Source organism: Phytophthora sojae (assembly GCF_000149755.1).
Source record: "Phytophthora sojae unplaced genomic scaffold PHYSOscaffold_9, whole genome shotgun sequence".
Lineage (NCBI taxonomy): Eukaryota > Oomycota > Peronosporomycetes > Peronosporales > Peronosporaceae > Phytophthora > Phytophthora sojae.
Genome location: NW_009258123.1, coordinates 1,688,100 through 1,715,395, shown reverse-complemented (window position 1 = coordinate 1,715,395; position 27,296 = coordinate 1,688,100). Strand labels below are relative to the sequence as shown.

Sequence of the window (27,296 nt, the reverse complement as noted above, 5' to 3'; positions counted from 1 at the left end):
CAGACTTGCAGCACGGGAGATCCAACGCACATTCCGTGGCTATGTGGGCCGCAAACTCGGCTATCGCGAGAAAGTCGTCCAGCGGCTTGGTCCGAAGGGATACTTTGAGTGGGAAGCACTACGGAAGTGGGCGACAGCGGTGCGGTCTTTCAAGGTCTGGGACGAAATGGAGGCACGTGCAGACTTCCCCGGTGTGTTGTTCTATTGCCACCAGGTAACACGCGCTTGTAGCTGGCAGAAACCACCGTCCTGGATCACGCACGACCGCGAAGCCTTCGAGACTAGATGCCAGTTGGTGCGCTGGGGGTACACCGAGAAGATGCAGCAAGCCGCGCAAACTCTGCAGGCAATTTGGCGGGCGCGCGTGGCTCGGATCTCGTTCCAAATGGTCCTCCGCGCAGTGAGACTCATGAAAACTTGCGAGCGCGAGTACCTTGAAGATCCGACTCACTTGGTGAAAATGGGCAACTACGTGCTCTACTTGCACACAATCGTGCACGACTACGACCGAGCGCGACCGCTTTACGGCAGACTCCTGCGCGTGATGGCCCAGCGTGGACCAGACATCCCCTTTGTGCTGTTCTCGTACGGCATCTTCTTGTACATCACGCAGGAGGAAGACACAACGCTCGTCGAGGAGATGATCTTCAGAGGAAAAATGGCAGATCCGACGCTCGTCAAATACAAGGTCGCGTTCCTGGGCTTCTTCCGGCAGGCGATCCTGCAAAACCCTGACGATGCTGAGGCGCACATCAACTACGCCGCTTGCGTCCAATGGCTGTACGATCAGTACGACGAGGCCATAACGCACTACCTCCTCGCGCTATCTCTCGCTCCACAGCGTAAAGGCACCATGGAGATCTTCCAGAACATGCTCGATCGTCGTAGACGCATTGAGCGAGCCAAGCTTACGCCTCGTAGCAGGAAAGCGCTGGCCAAGATGGAAGACGCTGGCGTTGAAGAGCAGTTCGACGCCTTCGCACGATTCCGACGGTGGCAGTCCAAGCAAGCTGAAGACGACGACCGCGCCCGACGCTTAGCCCTTGAGGCGGAGCAGGACGTCGTCAACAGACTCGAAGCTGCTCGCAAAATCCAGGCTCGATACCGCCGTCGAAATGCCATGCGCAAGGTGACGCGCCTCCGACTCGAGTACAAGATCGCCGCTGCGAACGCTGAAGAGGCTCAACAGCAAGCGCTCTACGACCGAGTCACCATAGCATTCGAGGACGTACTGTCCAGCTCCAGCAAGAAGAAGAAAACGAAGGGAGACGCCAGCACCGTCTTGAGTCTTCCAGTCGCGCAGCTGGACGCCATCTTCATCTCGCTGAAGATGGAGTTCACCGAGGCACAGCTGAACGCGGTGAGTGCCAAATTCCGGAAGGATCATGCCAAGCTCAAACACGTGAACGTCATGGATATCTGCCGCTTCGTCCAGGCTCAGCCACTGCTACAAGAGCGACTTCCAAGCATCTTCACGTCTGTAGGCTCTAAGTCTAGCACGTAATCTCTGTTGCACACATGAAGTTGATCGTTAGTCTATAGGCTGAGTGAACGCAACGGGATCGCAGACTGGCAGCCGCCCACGTGGCATTCAGTCGTATGAGCCACGCGAGCGGCGACGTAGGATATTCAAATACATATTATTTGGTACGATTGGTTTGAGTGGCTATGCATCTAGAGTACTTGGTGTTGTTGAGTGAATACATGTCTGGCACAAGGTTTGGTGAGATGGTGGGGGCAGATGAGGTGGGCTACACATCGAGCACCCAGCTCGACTTGCAGGCTTCCTCGCATGAAATCCGCTTGCTCGGGTCGGGGTGCAGCAAAGACGCCAGCAGGAAGACGGCGTTGGGTGATAATGTCGGCGGGAAGAACCACGTCGGGAAGGCCACAGATCGTCGCGACTGAACGCCGCCCACGCCAGCAGCTCCCGACTTGAGCATACCGGCGTCGGACGAGAACGGACTGTTGGCGCTTGCGGACGCAGAGCACGATCCGGCGGCCTGGTTCTGGTTCCACAGCATATTGGAGCCGTTCAGCATAAGCCCGAGCATTGGCGGGGTCGCGTGGAAGCTTGGGTGGGTGGGGGATATCTCCGGCATCTCCTGTTTAGAGCCGCTAGAGCTGCCGCCAGTCTGGAACAGGTTGGCGTCGAACAGGAGCTTGCCAGTGTGCGGGTCCACGGGCAGAGACCGCAGCCACTCGCCGAACTTGAGATACCGCGGGCACGTGGCCAGATCGCGTCCAAAGGGGAGCGTGCCGACCAGAAGTCCGTACAGAATGACGCCGCTGCTCCACATGTCCGCCTTGCGGCCGTCGTACCCGTACCGCGCGTTCTGCAACACCTCCGGAGCCACGTAGTGCGGCGACCCAACGATGGAATTCAACCGTCGGAAGCGCGAGGGCGCCATCATGTTGGTAAGTCCGCCCTCTCCGTTGTTGTCCAGCTCGTCGGCGCTCGCTCCGCTGCTCACGGCCGCAATAAAGTGCGCCGAAAGGCCAAAGTCCGCGATCTTGAGCACGTCCGCGTCGCTCAGCAGCAAGTTCTCGGGCTTGAGGTCTCGGTGTACAATGCCCAGTTGATGGCAATACCTCACTCCAGCCAGCAGCTGTGTAAAGTACGTCCTCGCCGTGTCCTCCTCGACGCCCGAGTCGCCTCTAATACGGTCAAAGAGCTCTCCTCCGTAGGCCAGCTCCAGCACGAGGAAGATCGTCGACTTGGACGGCTGCACCAGCTCCAGCACGTCGTAAAGCTGCAGCACGTTCTCGTGTCCACTGCCAATCCGTTCTCCGCTCACACTGTTGCCCGTGAGCTTGTGCATGTGCGCGATCTCCCGGTAGATGGTCTTCCTCGCCTGCAGGAACGCGCGGTACTTGGCCGGCATGCTGGGGATCACGTAGGCGACATCGTTAACCACGACCACCTCTCCTTCCCCGTCCATCTCCTCCCCTTCCTCCTCCGCCGCTGTGGCCGCGGACGCGGAGCCCGCGGGGTCCTCGCAGCTCAAGCTGGCGGCGCGGCGGTCCGCGCTGCGCGGGCGCCGCCTGGCCGCGCTGGGCTGCAGCTCGTCGTCGTGGTGGTCCAGCAGCCAGAGGCTCACGCACATCTCGAGCGTGAGCTCGCGCAGCACGGGGGACCCGGCGGTGGCGTAGCAGGCCAGCAGCTCCCTGCGCCTGGGCAGATGCACCCAGTAGACGTTGTCCAGCGTCATGCCGCGCACGTGGCCGACCACGGGCGCGCCCTTCTTGACGACCTCGGCGCGGCGCAGCGAGCCCGGGCTCGTGAGCTTGTAGCCCACGGGGTTGAGGATCTTGACGGCGACTGGGCGCTTGGCGCGCTGGTCGAAGGCCTCGTACACGACGCCCGCGATGCCCCCGCCCAGGTAGTTGCCCATGACGAAGGCCGCGGCGTCGGGCGACGAGGACAGCGTGAGGTGCTGGCCGTCGTAGGACGCCACGCGCTCGGGCGACACGTCCGCCTCGCTCAGAGGCATGTACTTGTTCTTGAGCAGCGCCATGGCGGGCCGGCGTTGTGTGTTATACAGGGTGGTTAGTGTGGGAGCTTCTCTTGGGTGGGTGGAGGAGTGCTGCTGGGAGTGGGGCTATTTTTCTCGGCCTCTCGCGAAGTGCCTCGAGTGTGAATGAGCACGGCCGCAACACACACGCAGCACACCTTGGGCGGCGAAAGAGTAAATGGGGAAGGAAGAGCCCTAGCCTGGGCTAGGGCCCCATAGAAAACGGAAACCAAGATTTCGGCCGCCGCGGAGCAGAGACGGGCCGGGGGCTTGTGCTACAATGGCGGCTTTGGCGCTTGGGACGTACTGAATGCTAGATTGTATGTGTGTTGAGAGGTTTTTATGAGGCAACATTATCCACCCGGTGATTAAATTCTCGTGATCTATTCGTTTATAGGCTATTGAATCGGCCCAGTATGCGGCTCCGAGGAGGTGTGCTAACACTTCCGGGTGGGGCGACGTTCAAGCCCGCGGTGGTGTTTGCGTGCGCTGCAGCGTGGCAGCTAGCTGCATAAGTAGCAAGGTAGTTGCGTTGAGGATGCAGACTCTGCGCTGCAATGTGCGGCGCGCGGGTCAAGCGAGCGGTGCTGGATCCAGTTCGGTGCGCCACGCTGACTCCGGACGCTGACAAGACGAACGTGTGGAGCTGCTGGATCCAAAGCGGACACGGTCGCAGCTACCATAAGCTAAAGCTACATTACCGGTAGGCAAGTTGTGCTATCGGCTGCAGGACCCGAATGCAGGAGCGGAGTCTGCTGTTGCAGCAAGGGCAGCACAGTGGGCAAAGTTCTCGTGACAGAGAGCAGTGCGGGCTCATGACGAGTTTGTTCCGACGCGGCCATCGCAGATTTTCGCAGCACGATTTAGGCGACGATTTACGACCCGCTTTTAGGATGCCGCGCGCTGACTATCCAGCCCATAAAAATTAGCTGGGAAGTCAGAACGCGCTGCATAAACGCGCGGTCCGCGACGATCTTCAATCGACGCGCTCCGACGGAGCAGCGCTGGCAGCTCCGGGGCCGGCGAAGGTCTCCAAGCGTGCGCACTGCTAAAACGCTGGTGCCTCGGCGCCGCGCATTGTTCAATGCGGGACTGACTTGAGTCAACGCGTGGCTTATCCCGCGCGGCTGCGGCGTTTTTTGGCGCCGGCTTCGAACGGTCCTCTGCCTCCTTGGGCTGCATCCTCGGCGTGTTTGCAGGCGCGACTCCGGCGTTTCGACCCGGTGCTGCTGGGGTCGGCCTGAGTTGCTTGGAGAACAAAGCAATCGATCGGGGCTGCTCGTTCAGCGCTCGTTCCGTGCAGACGGCCCGCCGGTCGAAAAATCTGCTGGACCCGGGCATCCGCTAAACGGAGTCCTGTCATCAGCGCGGAGATCCATCCTCGCTGCCGGCGCCCCGCTCCGCGATGCTGTGTGTTGCAGTGTTGCACACGCCGCCACCGAGTCGAGTTGAGGCTGATGACGTCCGGCATGGCAAGCAAATCCAGCGCGCAGATGGACAGTCCGGCACCGCATGGCGTCCGCCGGCGGGCTTCATGTTGGCATGAGCTCCGCGGCGCTCAAGCAACACTCCCATTGCTAGCTAGCACAGTACTCGCAGCCTCCATCTCTGCGTCTCCTTCTCCACCTCCTCGGTCTCACTTCCCCATCCAAATCAGGGTCCTCCGCGGTCCTCGTCTACAGCGCCAAGCTCCCGCTTGTCACACGTCGCAGATATCCGCTCTTAAACTGTAACAACAACGTTGAAGAGCATTTCGAGTGGATCGTCCCACTTGGCAACCCGACGAAGAGCTACACTACTACGTAGGTGGCTCATGGCATCGCCGCGCCGCGACGTGCGCGAGGCGCTGCGGGCGTCGCTGGGCTGGGACTTCTCCTTCGCGTCCTCGGAGCCCGCGGCCGCGCGCTGCCTCGTGGCGCACCCGAAGGACGGCGCGCGCCTGGCCGAGTGGCTCGTACGCGAGCTGCCGCCGCTGACGCACTGCAACTACGTGCCCAAACCTGCGGACCCAAAAGCGGCGAAAGGCGCCCAAAAGCACGAGGAGAGCGGCCGATCGGGGGACCTGGAGACGCTTTTGGAGCAGGAACTAGGGTTTGGCGCTGTGGCGGGGCTCGTGGCTGACTCGGCGGCTGCCAAGGAGGAACCGGAGCAACATGACAGCTGCGAACTGCAACAGGTGCGGAAGGAAGGCAACAGCAACAGCAACAATTGTTGCTGCAGTTTGCTGCAAAACATGGTGTGGTGGTGTTAAATTGGGGTTGGGGATGATGAAAATGATGACGTATGTATATGGTGCTGCAGTTGTCCACGCGCGAGGTGATCAAGCGCCTATATGAGGACATTCCGTCGCACCTTGAGGAGGACGGAGTTGCCAAGATCACTCGAAGTTTGTTCGACGTGCAGGCGACGCCGCGTAACGCCCACTTGCCGGCGTTAAGGGGGGTGTTAACCACCTCCACGACAAATGAATCGACCACTTCAACTTCAACATGCACTTTTGCCGTGTTCGAGTACGACGCGCAGTCGCTGCAGGACGTGCTCAAGTACAACCGCACAGTGCTGGAAGGAATCCCTCGTGATATCGACGTAGACGCAGTGTGCGAGCCCCAAGCGTCCACCGAAGAGCAGCAGGACTCCCTCGGAGACCTCAAGAAGCGGCTGGTGCTGTTCCAGTTGCGCCGCGTGCTCGAGTTCCTGCACGAGCGCGGCTTGGCCTGCGACGGCTTCTCTCCGCGCGATCTTCACTTAACCGATACGCTGTGGCTGCACCTGTCTGCGTTGCCGCGCGTGCTGGACGCGTGTGCCAATGCGCGGCGTGGATCCGATGACAGAGTGTTGCAGGTGCCTCTTGATGTCGACTCGTGCACCTCGAGGTCCGTCACGGAGCGGTGGTGCACTGGGGACATCAGCAACTTTGAGTACTTGATGACGCTTAACGCTGCTGCTGGACGTCGCATGGAGGACGGCGTGTTCCACCCGTTCCTACCCTGGGTCACGGACTTCACGGCAGGTCCGCGCGGAGGCTGGCGCGACCTGAGCAAGAGCAAGTTTCGACTGAACAAGGGCGACGCGCAGCTGGATCGCACGTTCGCGAGCAGCGCGGTGCCGCACCATATCACGGAGAGTCTGTCGGAGATCACGTACTACATTTACTTGGCGAGGCGCACGCCGATGGCGCTGTTGCGTCGCGTGGTTCGTGGGGATTTCCAGGCGCGCGAGTACCCGGCCACCATGGCGCGGATGTTCGAGTGGACGCCGGACGAGTGCATCCCGGAGTTTTACACGGACCCAGCAGTGTTCAAGTCGCTGCATGGTAGCGATATGGAGGACTTGCAGTTCCCGTTGTGGGAGGATGTGGAAGGTGAAGCGGATCAAGACGCTGCTTCGGTGTTTGTGCGATGCCACCGCGCGATGCTGGAGAGTGATGAAGTGTCGGCGCAGCTGCACAAGTGGATCGACCTGAACTTTGGCGCCGCGCTGAGTGGTGACGCCGCCATCCGAGAGAAAAATGTTCCGCTTGTGGTGCACGCTGCCGGTAAGAGTCCTGGGTTTGTGCAGCTTTTCTCGGTTGCGCACCCCAAGCGGGTTTATCGTCACAAACAGCAGCAACAGGAGCCCGAGCCGACCAAACGGCCTGCAGCGTATTCGGTTGGGGCAGAGTCGGATGTTCCACGCGCTGCGTTGCGACCGCAGGGCACCACGAAGGAAGTAAACGCCATGCTCTCGAGAGCGACGCAGATCGTGGCCGACGCGCAGAAGGATGGATTATCCTTGTCTCCCTTAACCTTGGGAGGAGGCGGCGTTCTGGGCGGAATGGCTGCACTAGGGGCTGCAGCGAGAGGAGGCGCAGATCTGGAGGTGTCGCGCTTCGGTCTCCTGCATAGCCAAAGTGCTGGAGATGGCGGCACCGGCTTCTCGGGGGCTGGTGTTAATGCATTGAGCATGACGGCCGCGTCCCCGAATGAAGCCACGCGAAGCCAAGTCATCATGCGCAACCTGAAGCAGCGTCGACGTGGGGCCAAGCCTCGAGCACGGTCGCACGCAAACGTGGGCGGGGCTGATCCACTCGTGTCACCTCCAGCGTTCCTGTCCGCAGGTGCGCGTGAAGCTGTGTCGCCTCCGGCGCCGTCCTCTGGATCTGGATCGAGTGGACTGGGTGCGTCAAGGCTGGGGAACCTCTTCCATTCGGACTCCTCCAACCCAAGCAACAACAGCAACAACAACAGCATTACTGGTGGTGCCACGCCCTCAAACGGAGCCTTCCCTATCGCTCCAGAAGTGTCGCCAAGTCCACCAAACTCGATGGGACCGCACGGCACCAACAATCGAAGCTTCACGGGGAGTGGGGGACCCCCAGACCTCCGTGTTCTCACCATCACAACGCCTCAGAACGGAAATGGTAATGTCAACGGTGGGCTTGGTGGATCAGCTGGAGAGCGAGGAGAAGGCGTCCCAACGTCGCATCATACGCGCCACGCGTCCCTGGGAGGTGGCAGCCCAAATACCGGGTCGCATTTGCTGCGGGACTTGTGGCAACAATTGCGTCAGCCTGAAGATGACAGCTCGACTGGAAATAATGGTGTGGGTAGTGGGCACGGCCATGGGCATCGTCGGAGCCATAGCGCAGGTCACGATCTCATGTTAACTCTGGCTGGAGCCCCCGGCGACATGCAACTGTCAGAGCTGGACGCTGTCAATGAGGCTGCTCCCGGCGTTGACCCCTGCGGCCCACTCGATGACGTCGACCTGAAGCTGCTCCAGCTTGGACTGCGAATTGTTCTCCCGGAGGCTGAAAAGGAGCACACAGTGGAGCCTGAAGCCCATGCACCGACTGTACCTGGTGTGGAGGTGTCAAGGCTCAATGATCAACACGCGTTTGCGGATGAGGTGGTGGATCCAATATACCGCATCCTGGAGGAGTTCCTGGAGTCTACAGGCACGGCCCAAGAGCTCACGCCATTTGAGCTGGCACAAGCTGCTGATATCTTTTCAATGGGCTGTATTGCCGCCGAGCTGTACACGCACACGCCAGTCTTCTCGCGACGCTCTCTGGAGGACTACCTTGCTGCATACACGCGACATCAGAAACAAGAGGTAACTGAGGGGGCTGACGGTGGCGATGAGGAAGGAGATGGCTGGATTTCGAGTATTCTGGCTGCTCAATGCAAGTCAAAACTTGCGCAGCAGCAACTTCATTGGAATCACGCGGTGGCAGAGCGACTCACAGGATTGCCGCTCAATTTGAAGCAGGGTGTGCTGGACATGCTGCATCCAGACCCGCGTGAGCGCCTGCTTCTCGCCTGCAGGATTGAGGGATTGGAGCCTGCTGCAGTTCTGGGCAACTCGCTGCTCTCTTTAAAGAGTGAGGCGTGCGTGCCCTCGACCAGGCCCTTGGACGCGTTCCACGCGGCTCCCTCGGCACTGTTCCCGAAAGACCTGGGAGTCGTGTACAAGTTCTTGACGAAGCTTCACACCGCTCCAGAGCGTAATTGGCATGCCAGGTTTACTGCAGCAAGGCAACTACTATCGTCGTTATCTGGATTATCGGAGCTATTGTTCCGCGTCGCGATGCCTGAGCTGTTGAGGTTCTTCCGCGCAAGTTCACACACGGAGACGATCCGCGCCGAGCGTGTGACAGCGGCCGTCGTCTTCTTGCTACCCGAGATGGCGCGACAGCTTGGGCGTGAACGGGCTCGTATTGAGTTGCTGCCTGACGTCGTGCGTGTCTACGAAAGCAGTGAGCTGGGACGCTCGCTACTCTTGAGATGCTGTTTGGGGGCACCAAGCGTGCTGCTTTCCCTTCTCCGCGCGTTTGGGGCGACTGCAGTTCTCGACAGCTTCGCTCCTGTGATTTTGGAGTGGTTGGTGCCTCCAACGACCGACTCCGACGCGGAATTAAGATCGTCGCTAACGCCGTTGTCTGTGCGCTCACCACCGCTGCCTCCGTTTGCTGGCGAGTCTGCGGGGCTCACTGCCGTGACCTTCGGTGAGTTGGCATGCTCGGCGATGCTGGGCCCATCGCTCACGGCTAAGTACTTGCTGCCACCGCTACTGAACCAGCTTGGGCGCGTTAAGAGTCGCTGGACACACCTCGCAGATTCCAAGACACTGCGGCGCACTGACAAGAAGGTCAGCTTGGCTCCTGTCATCATCGAGGACAGCGATCTTCTTGGAACTTCCGAGTTTCATCTTACCTTCTTGTCCAAGGCCAAGTTGTACGAGTCGCATCACGTGGCAGACGCTATTCTGCAAGTGTGCCGTGAGTTGGGCGAGTTCCCCGTGGCCAACATGCTACTCCCGCGATTGTTTGACGTGCTCCCGCGGCTTATTTCTCTATCCGAGAAGATCGGGTCGGTCCGCATTGAAGGCGTTCCGGTACGTGGCTCCTGACTTCTATAGCTTAACCTGTTGTTGTTGCAGAACTAATCATCGCAATTCGCTGCAGGAGGAACTAGGACGTGAGATCTACGTGCTGCTTCGCATTTTAAGGCATGTGGTACGAACGCTGAACGATACAGCCTCTCTGCAAGACCTGCTATCTCGCCGCGCGCGGAGCAGCCTGATGGAGTTGCTAGCCCAGGCAGCGCCACCTTTCCTTCACCCTCGCATGGCAACTGCGGTGATTGCAGCCGCCACTGCAGGCATGGAGTCAGCTTCTTCGATTCGCGCAACCGCTACCGGCTCTACTGCTGTCTCGACGAAGAAAAAGGTGCTGCGGAGCCTGAACTTCATGAAGGATGCAGATCACCGCAACTTACGCGCATTTACGGTGGTTGGGCTCTCGCGTACGATCTTAGCAGTGTGCCAGAAGCTCGGAGCAGAAGCCACAGTGGCGGATGCCACGGTCGTGAACGGCATCAACCGGTTCCTGAAGCGTTGCAGCGACGTGTACGCCGAGCTAGAGGTGTCCAACTTCCAGTGGGACCTCGCCAGTGAGCTGGTGAGCGAGCTGTGTGTGCCGCTACGTACGCTGCTAGGGAAGGAGCTGTTCAACCGTTACTTTCCCATCGTTGCAGGAAGTTCGGTCCTCCAGCTCTTGCTGCTTCCGCTGAGCAGTAGCGCCGGCGTCGATCCCAACCGAGGTGGCGGATTCGACAGCCAAGCGGTGAGGAGCGACAAGCGGAACCTCAGCTCTCTGGACAACCGACTGGCTCAGTCACAGATCCACCTGCGTAAACGGACGCCACTGATCCAGGAAGCAGAAAGTTCAGGTGGACAGGACGACGATGATGATGACCCAGATGACGAAAATGACGAGACTGATAACGCATCGGTGACTTCGACGACAGAGCCCGAAGATCCCGCGACGTATCCGCCCGAGCTGTTGCGCTTCGCCTACCACGCGGTTCGTCTGCACTCCGTTCGTGCCACAAGCTTCCTCCGCGTACCATCGACGCTGCTCATTGGTTCTGGTAAGAAGGCGGCGCAGTGGGAGGCTGCGCTCAGCAAGGAGCTGTTGATCTTGCAAGAAACTCGCCGTCAGCGCAAGGTCGTAAGCGCCGCGGTTGCCCCCGAGCGCGCTGGAGCCGACGCTATTTGGCTTCGATCGCGCATTCGCCAACCTTTCGAGCCTCGACGGGACGAAGGTGCGGCTGGATACGAAGGTGGAGGAGGCGGTGGTGGCATGCTGGGAAGTTCTTGGGCTCTTAGCGCCGAAATCCGGCAGTCCATCAAGGCCCACTCCAGCTCTGTGCGCTGCGTGAGTGTGGACGCGAATGAGGAGCTGCTCTTGACTGGAAGCCGCCACGGTTCGTGTCGAGTGTGGCGGCTAGCAGGTCACCCGGTTCAAGCGCGGGCTGCAGCGCCGACCGGGGCGTCCGACAACCGCCCGATCCTGGCCGTGGCTCGTACAGGTCGAGCTGGAGCGCGAATGAAGACTGGTGCACTTGGAGCAGGAGACGCGGGCGGACTGGCAGTGGCAGCCTCGGCTTCAGGCGTGATGCTCTGGGATCTGCGGACGAGTCAAGCGCGGATGCGTCTACCGTTCTCCGCGACGAACGAGCCTGTCGTGTCGATGGCTACGGGGACTTACGCTGTGGATGTGGCCGTGGCGACTGGGAGACGTGTTGTCTGTGTGGATGCTCGTACTGGTCCGCGCGTTGTAGCCGAGTGGCACGCAGATGCTGCAGGGATCGGCTCGAGTTCATCTGCGGCCGGGGTGAGCTTGGCAGCAGTGGCTTCGTTCGTGGATGGCACAGGGTATCTCGCAGTGGGGACTGCAAGCGGTCGCGTGATACTGCTGGACGCTCGAACTGGTCGGCAGGCAGCTCGCTGGCAAGCGCTGGAGCCCGGCGCGCGCGTCGTCCATCTGGTGCAGATCTCTTCGACGCAGTTGCTGGTGGTGGGCGCCGACAAGGAGGCGCGCGTGTGGCGCGTGATGCTGCGCAGTCACGGCCACCCGCAGCTCCGGATGACCATCACGGGTGTACCAGAAGGCATCTGCGCGTCGCAGATCTCGGTCCACTCGGCCACGGACAAGACCGTGTTCTACGTCGCCAACGGCGCTCGCATCCACTGCGTGCAGCTCCCAACGGAGCCGCGCGCCGTCGTGTCGGTGCAGCCCGCCGTCACTGCGCGGATGGAGTCGTGGCAGCTCACGGAGCCTGGAGGACCCAGCAAGAACAACAAGAGCCGCGTCGTCTCGCACAGCATCGCGGTGCTGCCTCTGCGCCAACTTGTGCTACTCGGCACGGAGGACGGTTGCTTGAAGTGCGTCGTGTAGCTTTAAAGGGAGATGATGCTGATTAAACTTGTACGTATGCAACATGCTTAACAATAATGTGTGAGTTAACCGCAACGACGACCAAAAGGTAGAACAACCACTGCGAGTAAAAGGTAGAACCAAAATAAGTGTTTTCATTTCGCTCTAACCCCCTCCGTCAGCTTAAAGGCAACGTCGGGAGAGGGCTGTAATGTAAAAGTACAGCACTGAAGGCTTCAGCTTGTGATTCCGCGTTGTCGTTCCTTTGCCCTCGAGTCGTCAGTCAGGCAGTCAGGTAGAGTGATCTGATGCACCGGTCGGTACGCAGAGTCAGTCGGACGGCGTGCGGTCTCCAGCCCGGCATCCGGAGACTTAGTTGTTCAGGCCCTTGGCCTCGTTGATGACGTTCTTGTGGATGACGGCGATTTTGCGGCGGTGCGACTGCCAGTCGGCGCCCACGTCCTCCTTGTAGCGGAACATGTCCTGGCGGTTCTGCTTGTTCCAGTTGACGTCCGGGTGGCCGGCCAGGTAGCGCACGCACTGGGCCGTGCACAGGCCAGCGGCGGCCGCGCAGGTCACGAGCACGGGCCACGTGCCCTTGTCACCGAGCCATCTCTTGGTAGTGCTCTGAGCAACACGGCCAGCCATTGTCTTGAGTTGGGGAGGGAGGAGGGTGGAAGGTCTTGGGCTTGGTGGGGCTTGCGACGCAAAATGCGGAATGAAGCGAGCGGGGCGAGCAAGTGCACAGCGCAGCGGAGACTCTGGCGGCAAACCTGCTGACGTCAGCGTTGTTCGATTCGATGACCTGTACCTTCTTATATTCAGGAACGCACAAACCAAGTGAAATCCCTCTGGGAGATCACATATGTCGGCGAGAGCGAATGCGCGAACGTGAGTGGCTGGAGGCCTCCTCCCCCCAGCTATGTGCGACGCGCTGTCGTCCTCAGAATTTTGGGCCGGTCCTTGAAACGCAAGGGCCTGTATTGAGGCCGGCCCGAGCGCAACGTGGGGCCCAGGACGCGACGGCGTTGGCTCGAGTCCGTACGTGTAGTGTTAAAATAGCGAACTCGAGCCTCCGCGGTGACATGGCGCGGATCACTTGACGCGGTGCTTCTGTTACAGCTTTGCGTGTCAAATTCAGCTTTGCGTGTCAAATGCGCGTGGGACGCGGCAGTCCACGGACGTAACGGCCATTTTGCATGGTGCCGGGTCACGCGGCAAAGATACGAGCCCCACGTAAAACAATTGGCATGGTGGGCACATACAAACTCCAAGTGTAAGCGGCTGGAAGGACACGAATATGGGAGGCAGGCAACGCGTATCTCTCGCGTTTAACGGACAAAGTGGTGGAGATGAAGGCGATTGATCGGCGCGAAAGTGATTCAGCGGTGGTATACAGGACCACGGGGGTCTATTCTACTGTGGAGCAGCATTCTACTTGGCCGTTGCAGTTGCGGACTCAGCAGCGTCAGTATCAGCTTTCTTCCTCTTGACGGGCTCGCTGGTCTGCTCTTCCTCGTACGCGTCGTGGTTCATCCAGAGCAGCGGGATCATGCCGATCAAACAGCCGATTGTGATGCCCCCGGCGGAGGCGAAGAAGTTGCACCAGTGCGTGATGGACATGTTGGCTTGCGCCTTGGAGAGCATGGGATCGGGGATGCCCAGACGCCGGGCCATGGACTCCACGACGCCGCCCAGACTGAGCCCCACCACGTCGGCCACGGTATTGCCCAGCGCAGCGGCACATAGCATCGACATGGCGTAGGACGAGTGAAAGTGCGTCTCGATGGCGTCCCCCGCCACCAACAGGATCAGATTGTCCACCAGGCCGAACCCCACGAATGGGATGGCCGAGCCGAACATCACGAGCTTGAGCTGGCGACGAGTGGGCGGAGCAAGCGCGCGGGACGATAGCGAGGCCGCGGGATTCGTGCTGGCGACTGGACGGAGGCGGAAGCGGGACGTGAGCAGCCCGCGCAGCTGGTCGTGGCTCAGGAGCCCGTCCTGGTCCGTGTCGGCCGTCTTGAGCACCTTTTCGAGTTCGTTCGTGTAGTTGCTGGCCACGCGCGTGATGACGTTGTAGCGCTGCGCTTTCGACAACGACTGGAACCGCTCCACTAACGCATCGACGGTGCTTTTCGGCTGCTTCGGCTTACTTCGAGCGGGGACTTTGGATGACGGGGCTTTCGACTTGGCAGGCTGGTGCATCTGCGCTGCAGTGGACGCGCCCCAGAGCATGGTGGTGGCCGAACGGCGAGGCGGCGCCTTGGAGCGACAGATACCGGCGAACGCGGCGTTCGTGCGCTTGCGGGTCTTGGGACCCGCGTAGATATTCCGAAAGCGTCTGATGGTGCTCATGGCAAGTGAAGATGAAGCAGATTAATATACAGGTCGGCGAGCGGTGGATGGGAGGTGTCGAGCGACGTAATGCAAGGTGGAAAGTGGCGGGGTATGAGCGGCGTGAGCGCGCGGCGTGAGCACGTGCAAATATAGGCGGGCACCATAGACGGAGGTCGGTGATAAGACCGTGAGTTCATCACTCAGAAATAGCGGTGCGGAGTGCTTGAACATGCAGCTTCAGGTTGCCTTTTCGAACCCACGTCGAGGATGTTGGTGGAGTCTGCCGAGCCGTGCTTGTGCACTTAAAGTGAATGGCTCCATGACCGGCAACACCCGAAACCCCCACTCCGTCGATCAGGCTTCGTATGCTACAGGGTCATACAGCATCTAGCAGGCGCGAGCATGCACCCTTCTCGAGCAGCAAAACAGCAGCAAAAGCAGCATTTGTGTTAAGTGTTGTTACAACTACAGTTCCTACCCTCAATAGCATTCACACTGTATCTAACTTGGTTTTGAAGTGAATGTAATGTCCAAGGAATTGTAGGAACTAAAATGCTCACAGCACGTATGTAGTACCAGAGGTTATCCGATGCTGCGTCGTTCACAACGCAGAATACAGTACTGCACCTTGCACACGACACCTCCACTTCACAAGAATGCGATTCAGGTAGATAGATGCCTTAGCTCCTTGTCCTCCTCCACCTCGCTCTAACCCCCTCTGCTCTCCTCTCCACCAGTGCATTATCCGGCTCGCTCGGCGCCGTCGCCGGCCTGCTGGGCAAATTGGGCGCGGACGGCGACTCGAGCGCGCTGCAGCTGCTCGAGGTGCAGTGCGCGGCCTCGAGTCTGTCCGAGTCGTGCGGATTCCTGGCGTCCGTCGTGCGGCTGCTGTGCCTAGCGCTGATGCTGGGCGTCAACGCGCTCATGATCAACTTCTTCGTCAAGGGGCTGCACGAGACGGACTCGCTCACGGCCACCGTCACGAGCGCCGCCGTGAGCTGCGTGCTGTCGGCCGCTGGCGGCTTCTTCTTCTTCCAGGAGCTGCTGCCCGCTCGGTGGTTCGTGGGGGCGGCTGTCATCATGGTGGGACTCGCCTTCCTCCTGCACGGAGACAAGGCAGAAGACAAGAAGACCAAGGAGGAGTAACATGTTGACAAGTACCTGATTTTATCGTATTCTTTAGAACGAAGCGAATAATGCCACCATCGCGGTTGAGTTCGATGTTATACATGAGATCCATGCACTCTTGATCGGCGAGCTCTGGCAATCCCAGCGAATGGCGGATGAACCTACGAGTGAAGAACGGCAAAGCCGAAAGCTACGCCACAGAGCCGTATGATGGCTGGCCATGCTGTTCTTCACTCGTAGGTTCATCCACCATTAGCTGGGATTCGAGACTCTCGACCTTTTCCGACCCCATCTTCAGTAACAGGATGTCCGCAAGCGTTGTAAATCACTTCGATCGTACGGAGCAGCCAATTGATGCCGCGTTGTCTTGGGAGCAAGCTCTTCGGTGTCTCCGTCGGCACAACAGCCTCGAAGAATCGAGGGTATCGTGACCGCAACATTCGAGTTGACACCTTCACAGGCGTTGAATCTTTCTCGGGCCCCGCGTCTTGTTCATCCTGATTCCGCGGCACCAACGCGTCAGGTAGAGTCTTCAATGGCGGCTTTGCCAATCGCTTGTTGCGTGGACCACGGCCAGCTTGGCTCTTTGTTGCTGTTTGGCTGCGAGATGACAGAGACAACTTAATACCACAAGTTTTGCTCAATAGCCACGCGATAAATTCATGCTACTTGCCTACCGTAGCTGGCAATTGATGTACTCGATCTTGTCAAACGCCAACAACACCTTCTTATGCTCCAAGGCTTGCGCGCTTATCTACACGTAAGACTACATGTAGAAACGACGTTATCCCAATACATGTATTAAAATACATGTATTGGGATAATGTTCTATCTACTTACTACTTGCAACGGCACTTGCCTTTAGTCTCGCTCGTCGCCCGAGTCGGTGATCCCATTGCTGCCGCACACATTGATGGCGGCAGGCCAGTGGTTGAGCTCGGCCAGCTCGAGCCACGGGTGAGTCGGGTAGCCGGCCTCGCCGAACCAGTCGCTGAACTCGCGCAGCGAGACCTGCTTCTCGAGGTCCATATCGTCAGCGGTAACGTCTTCGCCTTCCATCGTCGAATCAAGGAACGACTGCAGGACGGCGTCGGCGCCCAGCTCGGCGGAGTATCGCGCCACCTCGGCGCTCAACGAGCTGCTCATACCGTAGAACGCCATCAGAAAGCACATGAGGCTCGACTTGATTGTCTCCAGCTTGATCATCGGGACGTCGCTCTCCCTCTCTCCTTCGCCCTCGCCCTTGAGCGTGCTCTCTCTGTCATCATCGGAGATCAGTGCAGCGCAGCACTTGAGCTTCTCCAGCATCGAGCCCTCACATACCACCAGCAAGCCGCAGATCGCTGCCCCGATGTCGATGGGGTCTTCAGATTCATCATCATCGTCGCCATCAGTTGCTAGCTGCTCGCCTTCGTCGTCAGAAGCGGGCTCATGCACGAATACTCCAAGCAAACGATGCAGCATATCGGTGCCCTCTTCGCTTAGGAATCCCGTCTGGCCGCTAGATCCACTTGACGGTGCGATGAGAGGCAAAGTTCCGCACACTTGCTGCAGCCCACGGATGAGCATGTTTCGCCTCGTCAGCATGATGCCGTTGCTGTTGGCGGTCGGGAAATCCAGTGCCTCCAGAAGAGCTCCTTGCAACTCCCATGACGTGACAGTATGGAGTTGCGTCTGCCGCAAGAATAGCTTGAGGGTCGAGATATCTTCGTTGAAGAACTGCAGCTCGGCGGCCTCCTTGGCAACAGCGAACACCATGACGGGACCGTCGGAGCTCAAACTGATTGCCCCCGCTGACTCGCGAGGATCAGGCTTCGAGTCCGAGCGATCGCCAGGCAAGCCACGGACAAACGGCGTTGATACAATGTCGCTCTGCCGCACCTGCCGCCGACGAGTAACGGGCTTTGTTGATCGTTGAATAGGCTGCATGGGCTCCACTGGCATCGGAGCTGCGGTAGACATGGGACCGCGACTCTGCGAGCCCATAACGGGCGCCATACGCTTGCTCTGGTGAGTTGAAGCGGGACCCGCTGTTGACATGGACTGTTCTTGGAAGTCTTGCTGCTGTTGCCACTTGCTCACGTCAAGGAGCTCCACCCATGAGATAAGCTGGTAGCCGCCAGTATTGTACCATTCTCCAAACTGTTCAAATGTCACGCGGGCGCGCGAGCGAGCACTGCCGTACCCAGAAAGCGCGGTGGCTGCAGATGCGTTGGCACCCCCGTTAGCCGTCACGTCCGTCATGAGGTCGCCCATAGCCTCCTCGATGAAGTCGTCGGCCTCCACGTAAATCTTCTCTAGACCGAGGCGGTACGTGCCGTCGCTGAGCGCCATAAGCGCCAGTAAGAACGACCGCAGATAGATGAAAAGTACTGAGTGCGGAAGAGCATTCACTTCGGCAACCGAGAGCGGTGGAGGCTGGCGACTCATTCCGCCACGCATACCCTGCGCAGTTGATCCCAATCCGCGAGTGCTAGGGAATCCAAACCCACCAGCCCCACTCATCGAGAACTGGTTGCTTGGAATGCCCCCAATTCCAAAGCCAAAACCACCCGTTGCCGTTCCTTGTCCTCCAAGCCCCCCAAAGCCGCCAAAACCAGCAGCAGTACTTGGAGGAGGAGGTGCGTAGCTTGCTAGTGTTTTGTGCCGTTGCTGCCGCATCTTGGTGATGAAGTCGAACGCCAACGATAGCTTCTGGCTTTTGGAACCTCTGCCCAAAATGCTCAGGCCACAAGCTAGTTCCAAGGCATTCACGCGGCCGCAACGCTTCCGGTCGAATACATTAAAGAGTCGTGAGAGCAACTTGGACGAAGTCTGCTGCGCTTTCTCCGACATTCCGTCTTTTGATACCAGACTGCGAACGCACTCGTAGAAGTTGGGGCGTGTAAGGACCAAGTACGCTCCTTCGTCTTCTTCCACAGCTGCATACGAGTACATCTGACCTCGGCGGCTCTGAGTACCAACTGCCTTTGACATCTTGAGCGCCTCCTCCGCCGATGGAGTTGCATACGCAAGCAGCGCATCATACACTTTGCTTACACCCAGCTCGCCCAGCTTCGTCGAGCGCAGCATGAATAGATACGTCGATATGTCGCTCTCAGTAAAGTGTAAGATACTGCCTTCTTCAAGCATGTCGAACGCGTAGATCAGCGGCTTCTCACGCTTGCTAGCCTCAAAGGCCTCCTTGGCTGGCCACTTCGACAAATCAAGCAGCTCCAGCCACGGGCAATCCATATAGCCCCCAGCCGCATACCACGCAGCAAACTCCGCCAGGCTGATCGCATCGGGGCGTTTGCAGGTGGCCTCACAAAACAGCTTGGAGACAACAGCACCCGCGGCACGCTCTGCGATTGAGTTTGTACTCCAGGAACTGACTGAACTCGTGTCGTTGGAGTTGCCTCTCGTAGCGTTGTAGCTTGAGAAAGCGAACAACACTACCAGGATAGATTTCAGCATCTCAAATAGACGCCGCCGAGAAACGTGGCCGTCTCCATGCGAAGCAAAGAGCTTAAACAACACGCTGAGCTTGGCGCTTTTGGTCGTTCCGCAAAACACACACATACCAGCGACCAACTGTAACGTTTCCACCGATATGGTGTTCATCCCAACGCCGTTGGCAAATCTGCCATTCTGGTCGTCGCCGTCTTCCACACTTCCGTTGTCGTTGGCCTCATTACCTTGGAGGACACTCTCGCTTTCGAAGAGGGTGAAAATCCGCAGCAAGTGGAACGATAAAAACTCTTGGTCTTCGTTCGACAGTTCGTCGCGGGGGACAAGGTCACGCATAGCTCGTAAATATCCTGGCTTTGTCAGGCAGCGGTTGTGCGCGTGTTTCTTGAGCAGATGTACCAGCTCACCACACGACATGCGACTGAAGTTCATGCGCTCGGAGATGGTGTACACGATAGCGACGTCCTTCAAACGAATTCGGAGGGTGGTGTTGTCATAGCTCGTTAGCTTGAACTGCAAAGCCACCGACGAGAGGTCCTTCGCAGCAGCAGCCGACGCCGTTGGGGATGTTATGAGGTTGGCGATGCCGGTCACAGCATCCATGCCTGCTTCCACTGCGTAGCGGTTCGCAGTCTGGAAGGCGGTAGTGTCGAGTACCGTCATGTTGGACTCCGGGTAGTTCGGTTGCAATGATGCGTGAACGCGATTAGTGCTCTCGTTCGAGGAAACGGTGTCGTTGGATGACCCAGATCCAGTATCGTCGGATCCCATTTGTGTAGCATTCTCAAGCGCGTGCTGCTGACGACTGTTGTAGCGAAGAATGGCATCGGCCACTGAACGGCTCACCTCCGGCCATTTCTTGGTGTCCAATAACTCAATCCAGGCAATAATCGTGTATCCATGCTGTGAGTACCAAACGGCGAACTCCTCGAAGGATACAACGCCGCCACGAATGAATGCACTACCCGCACCAGCACCTGCAGCATTGGACGCTGCTCCCACGAGATGGAGGTTGCTGTCTTCGGGAAAAGATCCGCGGTGCTCGTAGCGCCCCTGACCTCGGTGATGCCGCGAGGAGCTCTTGAACGAAGCCGTGTCCGCCGACATGGGGATATCTAAGCTGTGTCGTTGACTTCCCTCTTGCGCGGATAGTATTGACTGTCTTGTGCTGAAGGTCTTGTCCGTGTCTTTGAAGATGTAATCTGCAATTTCAATCGCCGTAGTATCCGCGACGCTGGCGATAGCTTCAGCAGATAGTTCGGAACCATTTCCCAAAGCCAGTAGCATTGTCAAGAAAGACCGCAGATACTTCCACATCTCCCGGCGTGTAAGACAGCCATCTCCATCAGCGTCGAACAAACGGTAAGCAAACGCGAGCTTCTCACTCTTTGAGCCGGCACAGAAGATGGTAAACGCCGACACGAACTCAACCAGATCAATCTTCCCCGTACCACCGCGATTAAACGCGAAGAACAGGCGGCTGAGGGTGTCTGCCACCATTTTCGGGTCCTTTCCACGCCCTACACTTCGGGGCGCGACCCGAGTGTTGCTGTTAGCACCAAAGGCTGCTGCCACACTGGGGGCTACGTTGGCAGGGAGGAGCTTTCCGACGCACTTATCAAACGTACTCTTCTCGATACAAGATGCCGACGGATCTTCCATGAACGGCTCGAACACGTCGTACACGCGATACAGCTGAACTTGGTTGAGCTTGATCACACGCTGGAGCTCAAAGTACTGGATTAAGTCGCCATTGTCGAAGCAAAGGGTCGTCAAAGGTAGTTCCGTGATCGCATCGTCATCGGCGTCGAATGGGAGATCAAACTCTAGCACAATTTCATTCTTCAAGCAGATCGCAGGCAGCGTAGCCGGGATACTGCTGTTGTATGATCGCACAGCTGTAGAGGATGACTCGATTGATGACGACGAAGGAGGAGGGGGATTGTGCTGTCTAGCCGAGCCACGGTCGTCTTCATCTTCGTCCTCCTCCTCATCAATCACGTCAGCGAACGTGAAATATGGCTTCTTAACCCCTGGGACTCCGTCCGGCGGGTCTACCGCATCAATATCAACTTGAATGTTATTGGCAGTATAGTAGTTGTTGCTTGCCACGATTGGGTCCACCGATCGCGTGTCAAGACCCTCCAAGCTGAAAGAAGGCGATACAAATACCCACTTGCGAAGATCCAATAGCTCCAACCAGCTCATGCCCTTGAAGCCTCCGCCATTGTACCACAATCCGAAATCTTCAAACGTATAGAGGCCTAAGCGCATGTCGGAGTTTGCTCGCGCGCGATCCCCATCAATTTCGTCGACGTACTCTCCACTGTCATCGCTACCAGCAGCACTCTTCTCCTGCTTGGCGTCACCATCACTGGCATCATCTCCGTCTTCTTCATCATCTTCCTCGCCTTCATCGTCGGGAAGACCCTCCATAATGGCTTCTAGGATCTCTTCTTCTCCCTTGTCAACCAGCTCCGCCAACGAGCCATATCGATGCAAGAAAGCGTCTGTAGGAGGTGATAAATACAGTAGCGTGATTAGAACAGACCTCAAGAACCGCCACAACTGCTGGCGATTCAGATATCCTTTGCAGTCTGCGTCAAAGTAGTGGAAGGCAGACGCGAGCTTGTCGCTCTTCGATCCCCACGACATCAGACTGAAGCCAGCGGCGATCTCGAACGCATCCACGGTAGGGCACTTCTCGGGCAAGAAGGAGCGGAAGATCGACAGCATACTCTCCAGAAACGCGTTGTTCTCCATCAAGTGGGGCTTGTCCGTCATGCTGAGCAGCTCCTCAATCGCCTCCAAGAACGTTTCTTCCTCTAGCAGACCGTCCCCAGTGTGCTGTACAAAAGTATCGTACATGGCTTGCGGAGTTACGCGCGTGAACGCAGACTGCACCAACAGGTCGTACAAATCGACCGCTTGCTGCTCGCCGATGGTCAACACGCCGCCGTCTACACTGGAGAAACGGAAGCTCAGTTCCGCCGTTGCATCGTCATCATCGTCATCATACTCGCCATCGTCGTCTCCAGCTTCACTGGTAGTCGGAGGAGGGTCCTCCGGTAGGCCCCACTTCGTAGGCGAGCTTTGAGGCGATCTCGGGGTCAGCTTCTTGGATCCCGGCCACTTCTTCTGGTCCAGCAACTTAATCCATGGGACAGCCTTGCTAGAGCTGCTGTTCGCCTCTATCCAGGGCCAAATGTGCTCTTCGAACGACGCTGTGTCGTCCTTCCCCAACGAATTGGCCGCGAACATGCGCGCGACCGTCTCATCCACGCACGTGGTCACAATGGACGCCGTGGACTGCAGCTGGTCCGCCGTGGCCGTCTCCAGGTCGAACACCGCGGACACTGAGAGCAACAAGCAGCCCAGCGCCGTGCGTACGATGGACAGCGTGGCCGGGCCGCCGACATCCACGCCGCAGCCGCTGAGACTGAACTGGATGGCGATCTCCACCTTGCGTTTGACCTCCCCGGGCAGCAGCACGAGGCAGCCCATAGCCAGCTGGTAGATATCGGTGCGGTTGGTGGCTTCAAAGGAGCGGAAGATGCGCTCCAGCGTCTCCTCCATGGGCTTGAACGTCTCGCCCGTGCGCAGCTCCGGCAGCGCGCGCACGAGCTCCACGAACTCGTCCTTCTCGAGGGGCGACGCGCGGTCCGCGGCCGCGCGCTGGTCGATGGCGGCCGCGAGCGTGTCGAGGCTGCACGAGGCCAGCCTGGACGCGACCAGCGCGTTGCGCACGTGCCACACGCGCTTGGACTGCAGCGCCAGCGAGCAGCTGGGCGTTACGAACGGCAGCCCCACGAGCGTGTCGGCGTCCGTGGGGGACGAGGGCAGCGACGGCGTCTCCTCCGCGCTCATGTTGCTCTGCAGCGGGATCTCGATGACCGGCGGCGGCGCGCGCCGCGGGCTCTTGCTCTTGGGCGTCGGCGGCCGCTCGCACTCGGCCATGGCAGACAGAGATTTCCACAATGAGCTACGGTAGCTGCACGCCAAGACGCAGACGCAGACGCAGACACGGGACCGGATAGGGTTCGCCTGCACGTAATGTCTCTATCTACGAGGCTATCGAGCGCGCGCTCTCTCTTCTTGGGCTGCAGGCGCGTTGGCTTCTTCTTCCTCACCGGCTCGCTCTCTACCGCGCAGAGTGCGGTTGTTTCCTTTTGCCGGTGTAACGAACAGTGATCTTTTTTCGCGCCTGCCATTGGGCAACGCATTGAACCTGGATTTAACGACTTGAAGTGTAATGTGGAGGACACATAGGAAAGGGTACAACCCGATGACGATACCGAGATGCTCGCTAAAGCGAGGTGAAACAAGGCCAGTGGCGTTGCCAGATGCGAGAGTGGCTTCAAGGGTCGCGGTCTTATTTTTAGGGGACTGTAGCCATCTGGTCGATCCAAACCGGATCCGACCAAAGACGGTGATGACCATCCGGCTCGTGACGCTGGCGTGCATCGCCGCCGCCACTGCTATTACCTGGACGCCACTGGCACGAGCGCAGCTGGGCGTGCCGACGGGCAATCTCTGCGCGGCGCTGAGCAATTGCAACGCGCACGGCCGCTGCGACGCGCTGACCAAGACCTGCGAGTGCAACGAGGGCTACGGCGCTTCCACGGACATCACCAACTACCGCTCCCCGGACTGCTCGCTGCGTGTGTGGAGCCTCAATGCATCGCCCGGTATTGCACTGATGTTGGCTGGCATTCTTACCCGTAAGTGTTGTTTGGCTGGTGCTGCAGGAACTTGCCCGGCAGGCCCGTCGTGGGGCGGCATCCCGACCAGCGCCACGACGTCCCATGCCAAGGCGGAGTGCTCCGACGCTGGCGTCTGCGACCGCTCCACGGGCACGTGCATGTGCTACTACGGATACGAAGGATCGGCCTGCCAGCGCAGTACGTTGGCTGGCTGTTGCAGGAAGTGCGCCATAGGCAAATAGCTGACGCTGTTTGCGATGCAGGTAGTTGCCCCAATGGCTGCTCCGGCCACGGCCAGTGCCTCAGCATGCGTGAACTCGCGACGGAGACCAGTGCGTTCCCCTTGTCGCCAGCGACGACATACGGCGGGGACGTGACTGCGACGACTTGGGACCAAGACCGCATCCAAGGCTGCCTTTGCGACTCCTACTGGCCCGTCGGTCTCGGCGCAGGCGAGTCGCAGCTCTCGCAGTGGTTTGGACCTGACTGCTCTAGGAGTACGTGGCACAATGTGTAGTTCTTATCTTCTTTCCTAGGCTTACGTGCTCTCTTGCTGATGCTTCTCACTTGCCTTGCAGTGCACTGCCCCTCCGGAGACGATCCGATGACAGCAGAGGACGAAACAGACTGCGAGGGCGTCGTTGCTGCAGGAGGCGTCGGCCCAGGCGCAGCAGGAAATCTGTGCCACGTCGACTGTGCTAACCGAGGTATCTGCGACTACTCGAGCGGCGTGTGCTCGTGCTTTCCCGGGTTCTATGGCTCCAACTGCGCCAGTCTGTCGCCGCTCGCGTAAAAGGCAACTTGTGCTTGAAATGTCCGGAGACCGGTTCAGGATCCGCTCAGCCAATCAGCGCCGCGCTATGCTAACCGTTGAACCGTAGTTCCCTGGCCAATCGTGGACCACGCGCGTCTAGCAGCACCATTTTGCGAGTTCATTACGCAAGGGCCAACGTTGGAGTGAACAAGGAGGAAGAGCTATTGTATAGTACAAACATTTGCGTGTTGTTACCGCCGGCTTGCTTGCTCAACCATACGGCCTCGTTGCACTTTCGGTGGCAACTTGGTCTGGGCACGGCGAGCCCATATTGAGAATGGGGGTCGAGGGATCCCTTCGGATAACCCGGTGAAGAAGGGGTTTTCACGATCCTCTCCATACTAAACTCACACAATCAAATGCATGTCCTCGTAGTTAGTGCGAACACCAGATAAGAGATCTGTGCGCAGTTGCAATGGTTCCACTAGACTTGCAGTAATAGGAGCATGAACATGAACATAGTGCTGTACCGAGGTTGTTGTAGAGGTGGCATCAAGCAAGTGCCCTTGCTCGCACCATCGCTGGTTTTGAAAGCAAAAAGCTATCATTGCAGATAGCTACACCATTTGCATCGAAGCCCTTCCGAGCTGTACTACTACTACAAGTACACAACCCGTGCACGATGGCCCATGAAGACTTCATCCAGCCAGCACTGTGTAACAACGTGGCGCCAGGAGCTGTACGCGCATGCACTGTTCTCGTTCGTGTTTGCTCATTTATATCCCACCACCGAGGTAGCTGTGCACTGCGTCACGTATCCTTCTAAACGGCGGAAGTGAACACTGCAGAATGCTGTTGTCAGCTCTGCGTGTAATCAGGATAGCTGCCCAAACTCGAGGTGTCCTTCATTTCTTTCATTTCGTCGCGATGGCCAATAGCTACTGAGCCGCCGCGAGCTTAAGAGCGGTCGGCGTGACGCGCAGCGGCGTACTTGTCGAAAGCCGAGTCCTGGGAAGATTGCCTGCGCAGAACAATACAACGCACGATGTCAGAATATAATCGAACCCATACACACACTGGATGATAAACGTACCAGTACGATGCAGCCGCCATGGCGGCGCCAGCAGCGACACCCGAGGCAACACCCACACGCATGCTCTGCTTCACCATGCCGGGCACCACGCCCACCAGAGCGCCACCGACACCAGCACTGATCGGGTCCTCCTTCTGACGAATCGACGCCGTCACGTACTCGCCCGTCGTGAAGATGGCGCCGACGGCAGCGAACACGAGCTGTAGCCATAAAAATGTGTAAGAGTAAGAGGTCAGCAACGGCATCAACCTTGTCTAAGGGCCTCAACGCTGTAATTATCGTACCGAGCGCGTGCCGAGGTGCTTGAGCTGGTTCGACAGCTTGGGCAGCTTGTCGCCTATACGCAACGGAAAAATATACAGCAGCATAGAGGTGAGTGTCCTGTACCGTAAGAGCACCAAGAGCGAGCTGAGGGCGACGCACCAAGCTTGGGGATGGCCCAGACGGACTCGACGGAGCCGATGGCGGCGCCGAAGAAGGCGCCCGCGGCCTGTACACACGCAGCAAACAAGTAAATTAAGGTCAGAGAGAGGACGGACATGCTCCGTGGAGTGCCGGACGAGAGGGCGGGGGCAGGACGCACCGTCGTGTACATGATCTTCTCGCTTCCAGCGGGTCCGTCCATCGTCGTTCCTGGCTTTAGCGGCGTGGGATGGCAAGGTGTGCGGCTCTCCGGAGTTGGGCGATTCCCTCTGCTGATTGGTTAGTTTCGCCACAGAATTGCATGAACCACCAAACAAGCTATTGCCACTTAACATTCCGGAGGTCCAACCCACGAAACTGACAGCTGTACGTACGGCGAGTATTTATGTATAAAGATGGCAGTAAATGAATAGTTGAGTTATCTTTGTGCTTGGGGCAATACGATAGTGTGTGAAGCTTTGCTGATGCATCGTGATTGCTAGTTGAAAACTACTCCAACACCCGTGGGAAGGCCACTGGCCGGCTCCAATTTCTGTTTTATCTCCCCTCTTGCGGGGGTACGAAGCCAGCTTCTCTACACACGCATACACTATCTTGAGAGAGACATGCCTCCGTTACGGCTCGGCATCCAGGACGACGACGAAGACGACTTCTTCTCGGCTCTCGGCGACGAGGATTTGGCGGAGATCTTGCACGTAATCGACGAGGAGAACCACCAATCTGATGTGGCCCAGCGCGCAGCTGGCCAGCTCGCACACACTGTGCTTGTAGCGGCCACGAGGTAGAAGAGCAACTCCAAGGTCTTGACGGCATAGGATACGACATCCTGTACAAGTACCGAGACGAGCTACTCCCGCTCTTGCACCACGCCTATTGTTTCTGTTGGAAGTACAAGCGACTGCCCGGCACTTGGAGAGTAGGAGGTGTCAATCTAATCTACAAGAAGGGCTCGAAGATGAACCCGTCCAATTGGCGCCCGATTTGTTTGCAACCAACACTCTACAAGTTATACGCGAGTGTTCTTGCTGAGCGACTGCTGTCTTGGCTGGAACTCAACGAACGCCTTACGACAGCACAGAAAGGGTTTCGCCATGTGAACGGGTGCAATGAGCATAACTTTGTCAGTGCAATGGCACTTGACCACGCTCGCCGCCAAGGAAAAGCACTCTACATGGTATGGTACGATGTG

At 58.4% G+C, this 27,296-nt stretch overlaps 8 protein-coding genes across 8 annotated transcripts; 3 read left to right on the top strand and 5 right to left on the bottom strand.

Moving 5' to 3' along the window:
- Window positions 1-1,751: 1,751 nt before the first annotated feature.
- On the bottom strand, window positions 1,752-3,518 carry PHYSODRAFT_247875 (hypothetical protein; the record flags this gene model as incomplete). The annotated part of the gene is made up of 1 exon (XM_009536498.1): window positions 1,752-3,518. One exon carries the CDS (start codon window positions 3,516-3,518, stop codon window positions 1,752-1,754), a length of 1,767 nt encoding a protein of 588 aa, XP_009534793.1.
- A 1,810-nt stretch (window positions 3,519-5,328) lies between these two features.
- Window positions 5,329-12,237, top strand: PHYSODRAFT_521876 (hypothetical protein; the record flags this gene model as incomplete). The annotated part of the gene is made up of 9 exons (XM_009536497.1): window positions 5,329-5,505; window positions 5,551-5,616; window positions 5,877-6,090; window positions 6,139-6,302; window positions 6,402-7,404; window positions 7,483-8,546; window positions 8,640-9,890; window positions 9,961-10,134; window positions 10,219-12,237. The coding sequence occupies 9 exons, from the start codon at window positions 5,329-5,331 to the stop codon at window positions 12,235-12,237; spliced, it is 6,132 nt and encodes a 2,043-aa protein (XP_009534792.1).
- Window positions 12,238-12,346: 109 nt separating this feature from the next.
- PHYSODRAFT_355828 (hypothetical protein) lies at window positions 12,347-12,918 on the bottom strand. Its single transcript, XM_009536496.1, has one exon. The coding sequence runs from the start codon at window positions 12,862-12,864 to the stop codon at window positions 12,589-12,591; it is 276 nt and encodes a 91-aa protein (XP_009534791.1). The 5' UTR covers window positions 12,865-12,918; the 3' UTR covers window positions 12,347-12,588.
- A 732-nt stretch (window positions 12,919-13,650) lies between these two features.
- PHYSODRAFT_523910 (hypothetical protein) lies at window positions 13,651-14,424 on the bottom strand (the record flags this gene model as incomplete). Its single annotated transcript, XM_009536495.1, has 2 exons — window positions 13,651-14,238; window positions 14,293-14,424. The coding sequence occupies 2 exons, from the start codon at window positions 14,422-14,424 to the stop codon at window positions 13,651-13,653; spliced, it is 720 nt and encodes a 239-aa protein (XP_009534790.1).
- A 788-nt stretch (window positions 14,425-15,212) lies between these two features.
- On the top strand, window positions 15,213-15,702 carry PHYSODRAFT_338640 (hypothetical protein; the record flags this gene model as incomplete). Its single annotated transcript, XM_009536494.1, has 2 exons — window positions 15,213-15,223; window positions 15,294-15,702. 2 exons carry the CDS (start codon window positions 15,213-15,215, stop codon window positions 15,700-15,702), a joined length of 420 nt encoding a protein of 139 aa, XP_009534789.1.
- An 843-nt stretch (window positions 15,703-16,545) lies between these two features.
- PHYSODRAFT_564348 (hypothetical protein) lies at window positions 16,546-19,287 on the bottom strand (the record flags this gene model as incomplete). Its single annotated transcript, XM_009536493.1, has 1 exon — window positions 16,546-19,287. One exon carries the CDS (start codon window positions 19,285-19,287, stop codon window positions 16,546-16,548), a length of 2,742 nt encoding a protein of 913 aa, XP_009534788.1.
- Window positions 19,288-23,566: 4,279 nt separating this feature from the next.
- On the top strand, window positions 23,567-24,630 carry PHYSODRAFT_523851 (hypothetical protein; the record flags this gene model as incomplete). Its single annotated transcript, XM_009536492.1, has 4 exons — window positions 23,567-23,795; window positions 23,883-24,039; window positions 24,105-24,334; window positions 24,416-24,630. 4 exons carry the CDS (start codon window positions 23,567-23,569, stop codon window positions 24,628-24,630), a joined length of 831 nt encoding a protein of 276 aa, XP_009534787.1.
- Window positions 24,631-25,473: 843 nt separating this feature from the next.
- PHYSODRAFT_288525 (hypothetical protein) lies at window positions 25,474-26,335 on the bottom strand. Its single transcript, XM_009536491.1, has 5 exons — window positions 26,268-26,335; window positions 26,108-26,174; window positions 25,969-26,021; window positions 25,685-25,884; window positions 25,474-25,612 (listed from the first exon to the last, which is right to left on the bottom strand). The coding sequence occupies exons 1-5, from the start codon at window positions 26,307-26,309 to the stop codon at window positions 25,549-25,551; spliced, it is 426 nt and encodes a 141-aa protein (XP_009534786.1). The 5' UTR covers window positions 26,310-26,335; the 3' UTR covers window positions 25,474-25,548.
- Between the last annotated feature and the right edge of the window lie 961 nt (window positions 26,336-27,296).

Excerpts from the sequence above, each read along its gene's own strand:
- PHYSODRAFT_355828 (XM_009536496.1), bottom strand. The coding sequence starts at position 12,864 with ATGGCTGGCCGTGTTGCTCAGAGCACTACCAAGAGATGGCTCGGTGAC.
- PHYSODRAFT_288525 (XM_009536491.1), bottom strand. The coding sequence starts at position 26,309 with ATGGACGGACCCGCTGGAAGCGAGAAGATCATGTACACGACG. Across the intron at positions 26,175-26,267 it reads AGAAGATCATGTACACGACG|GCCGCGGGCGCCTTCTTCGG; the intron begins GTGCGTCCTGCC and ends GCGTGTGTACAG. Across the intron at positions 25,885-25,968 it reads AGCACCTCGGCACGCGCTCG|CTCGTGTTCGCTGCCGTCGG; the intron begins GTACGATAATTA and ends TTATGGCTACAG.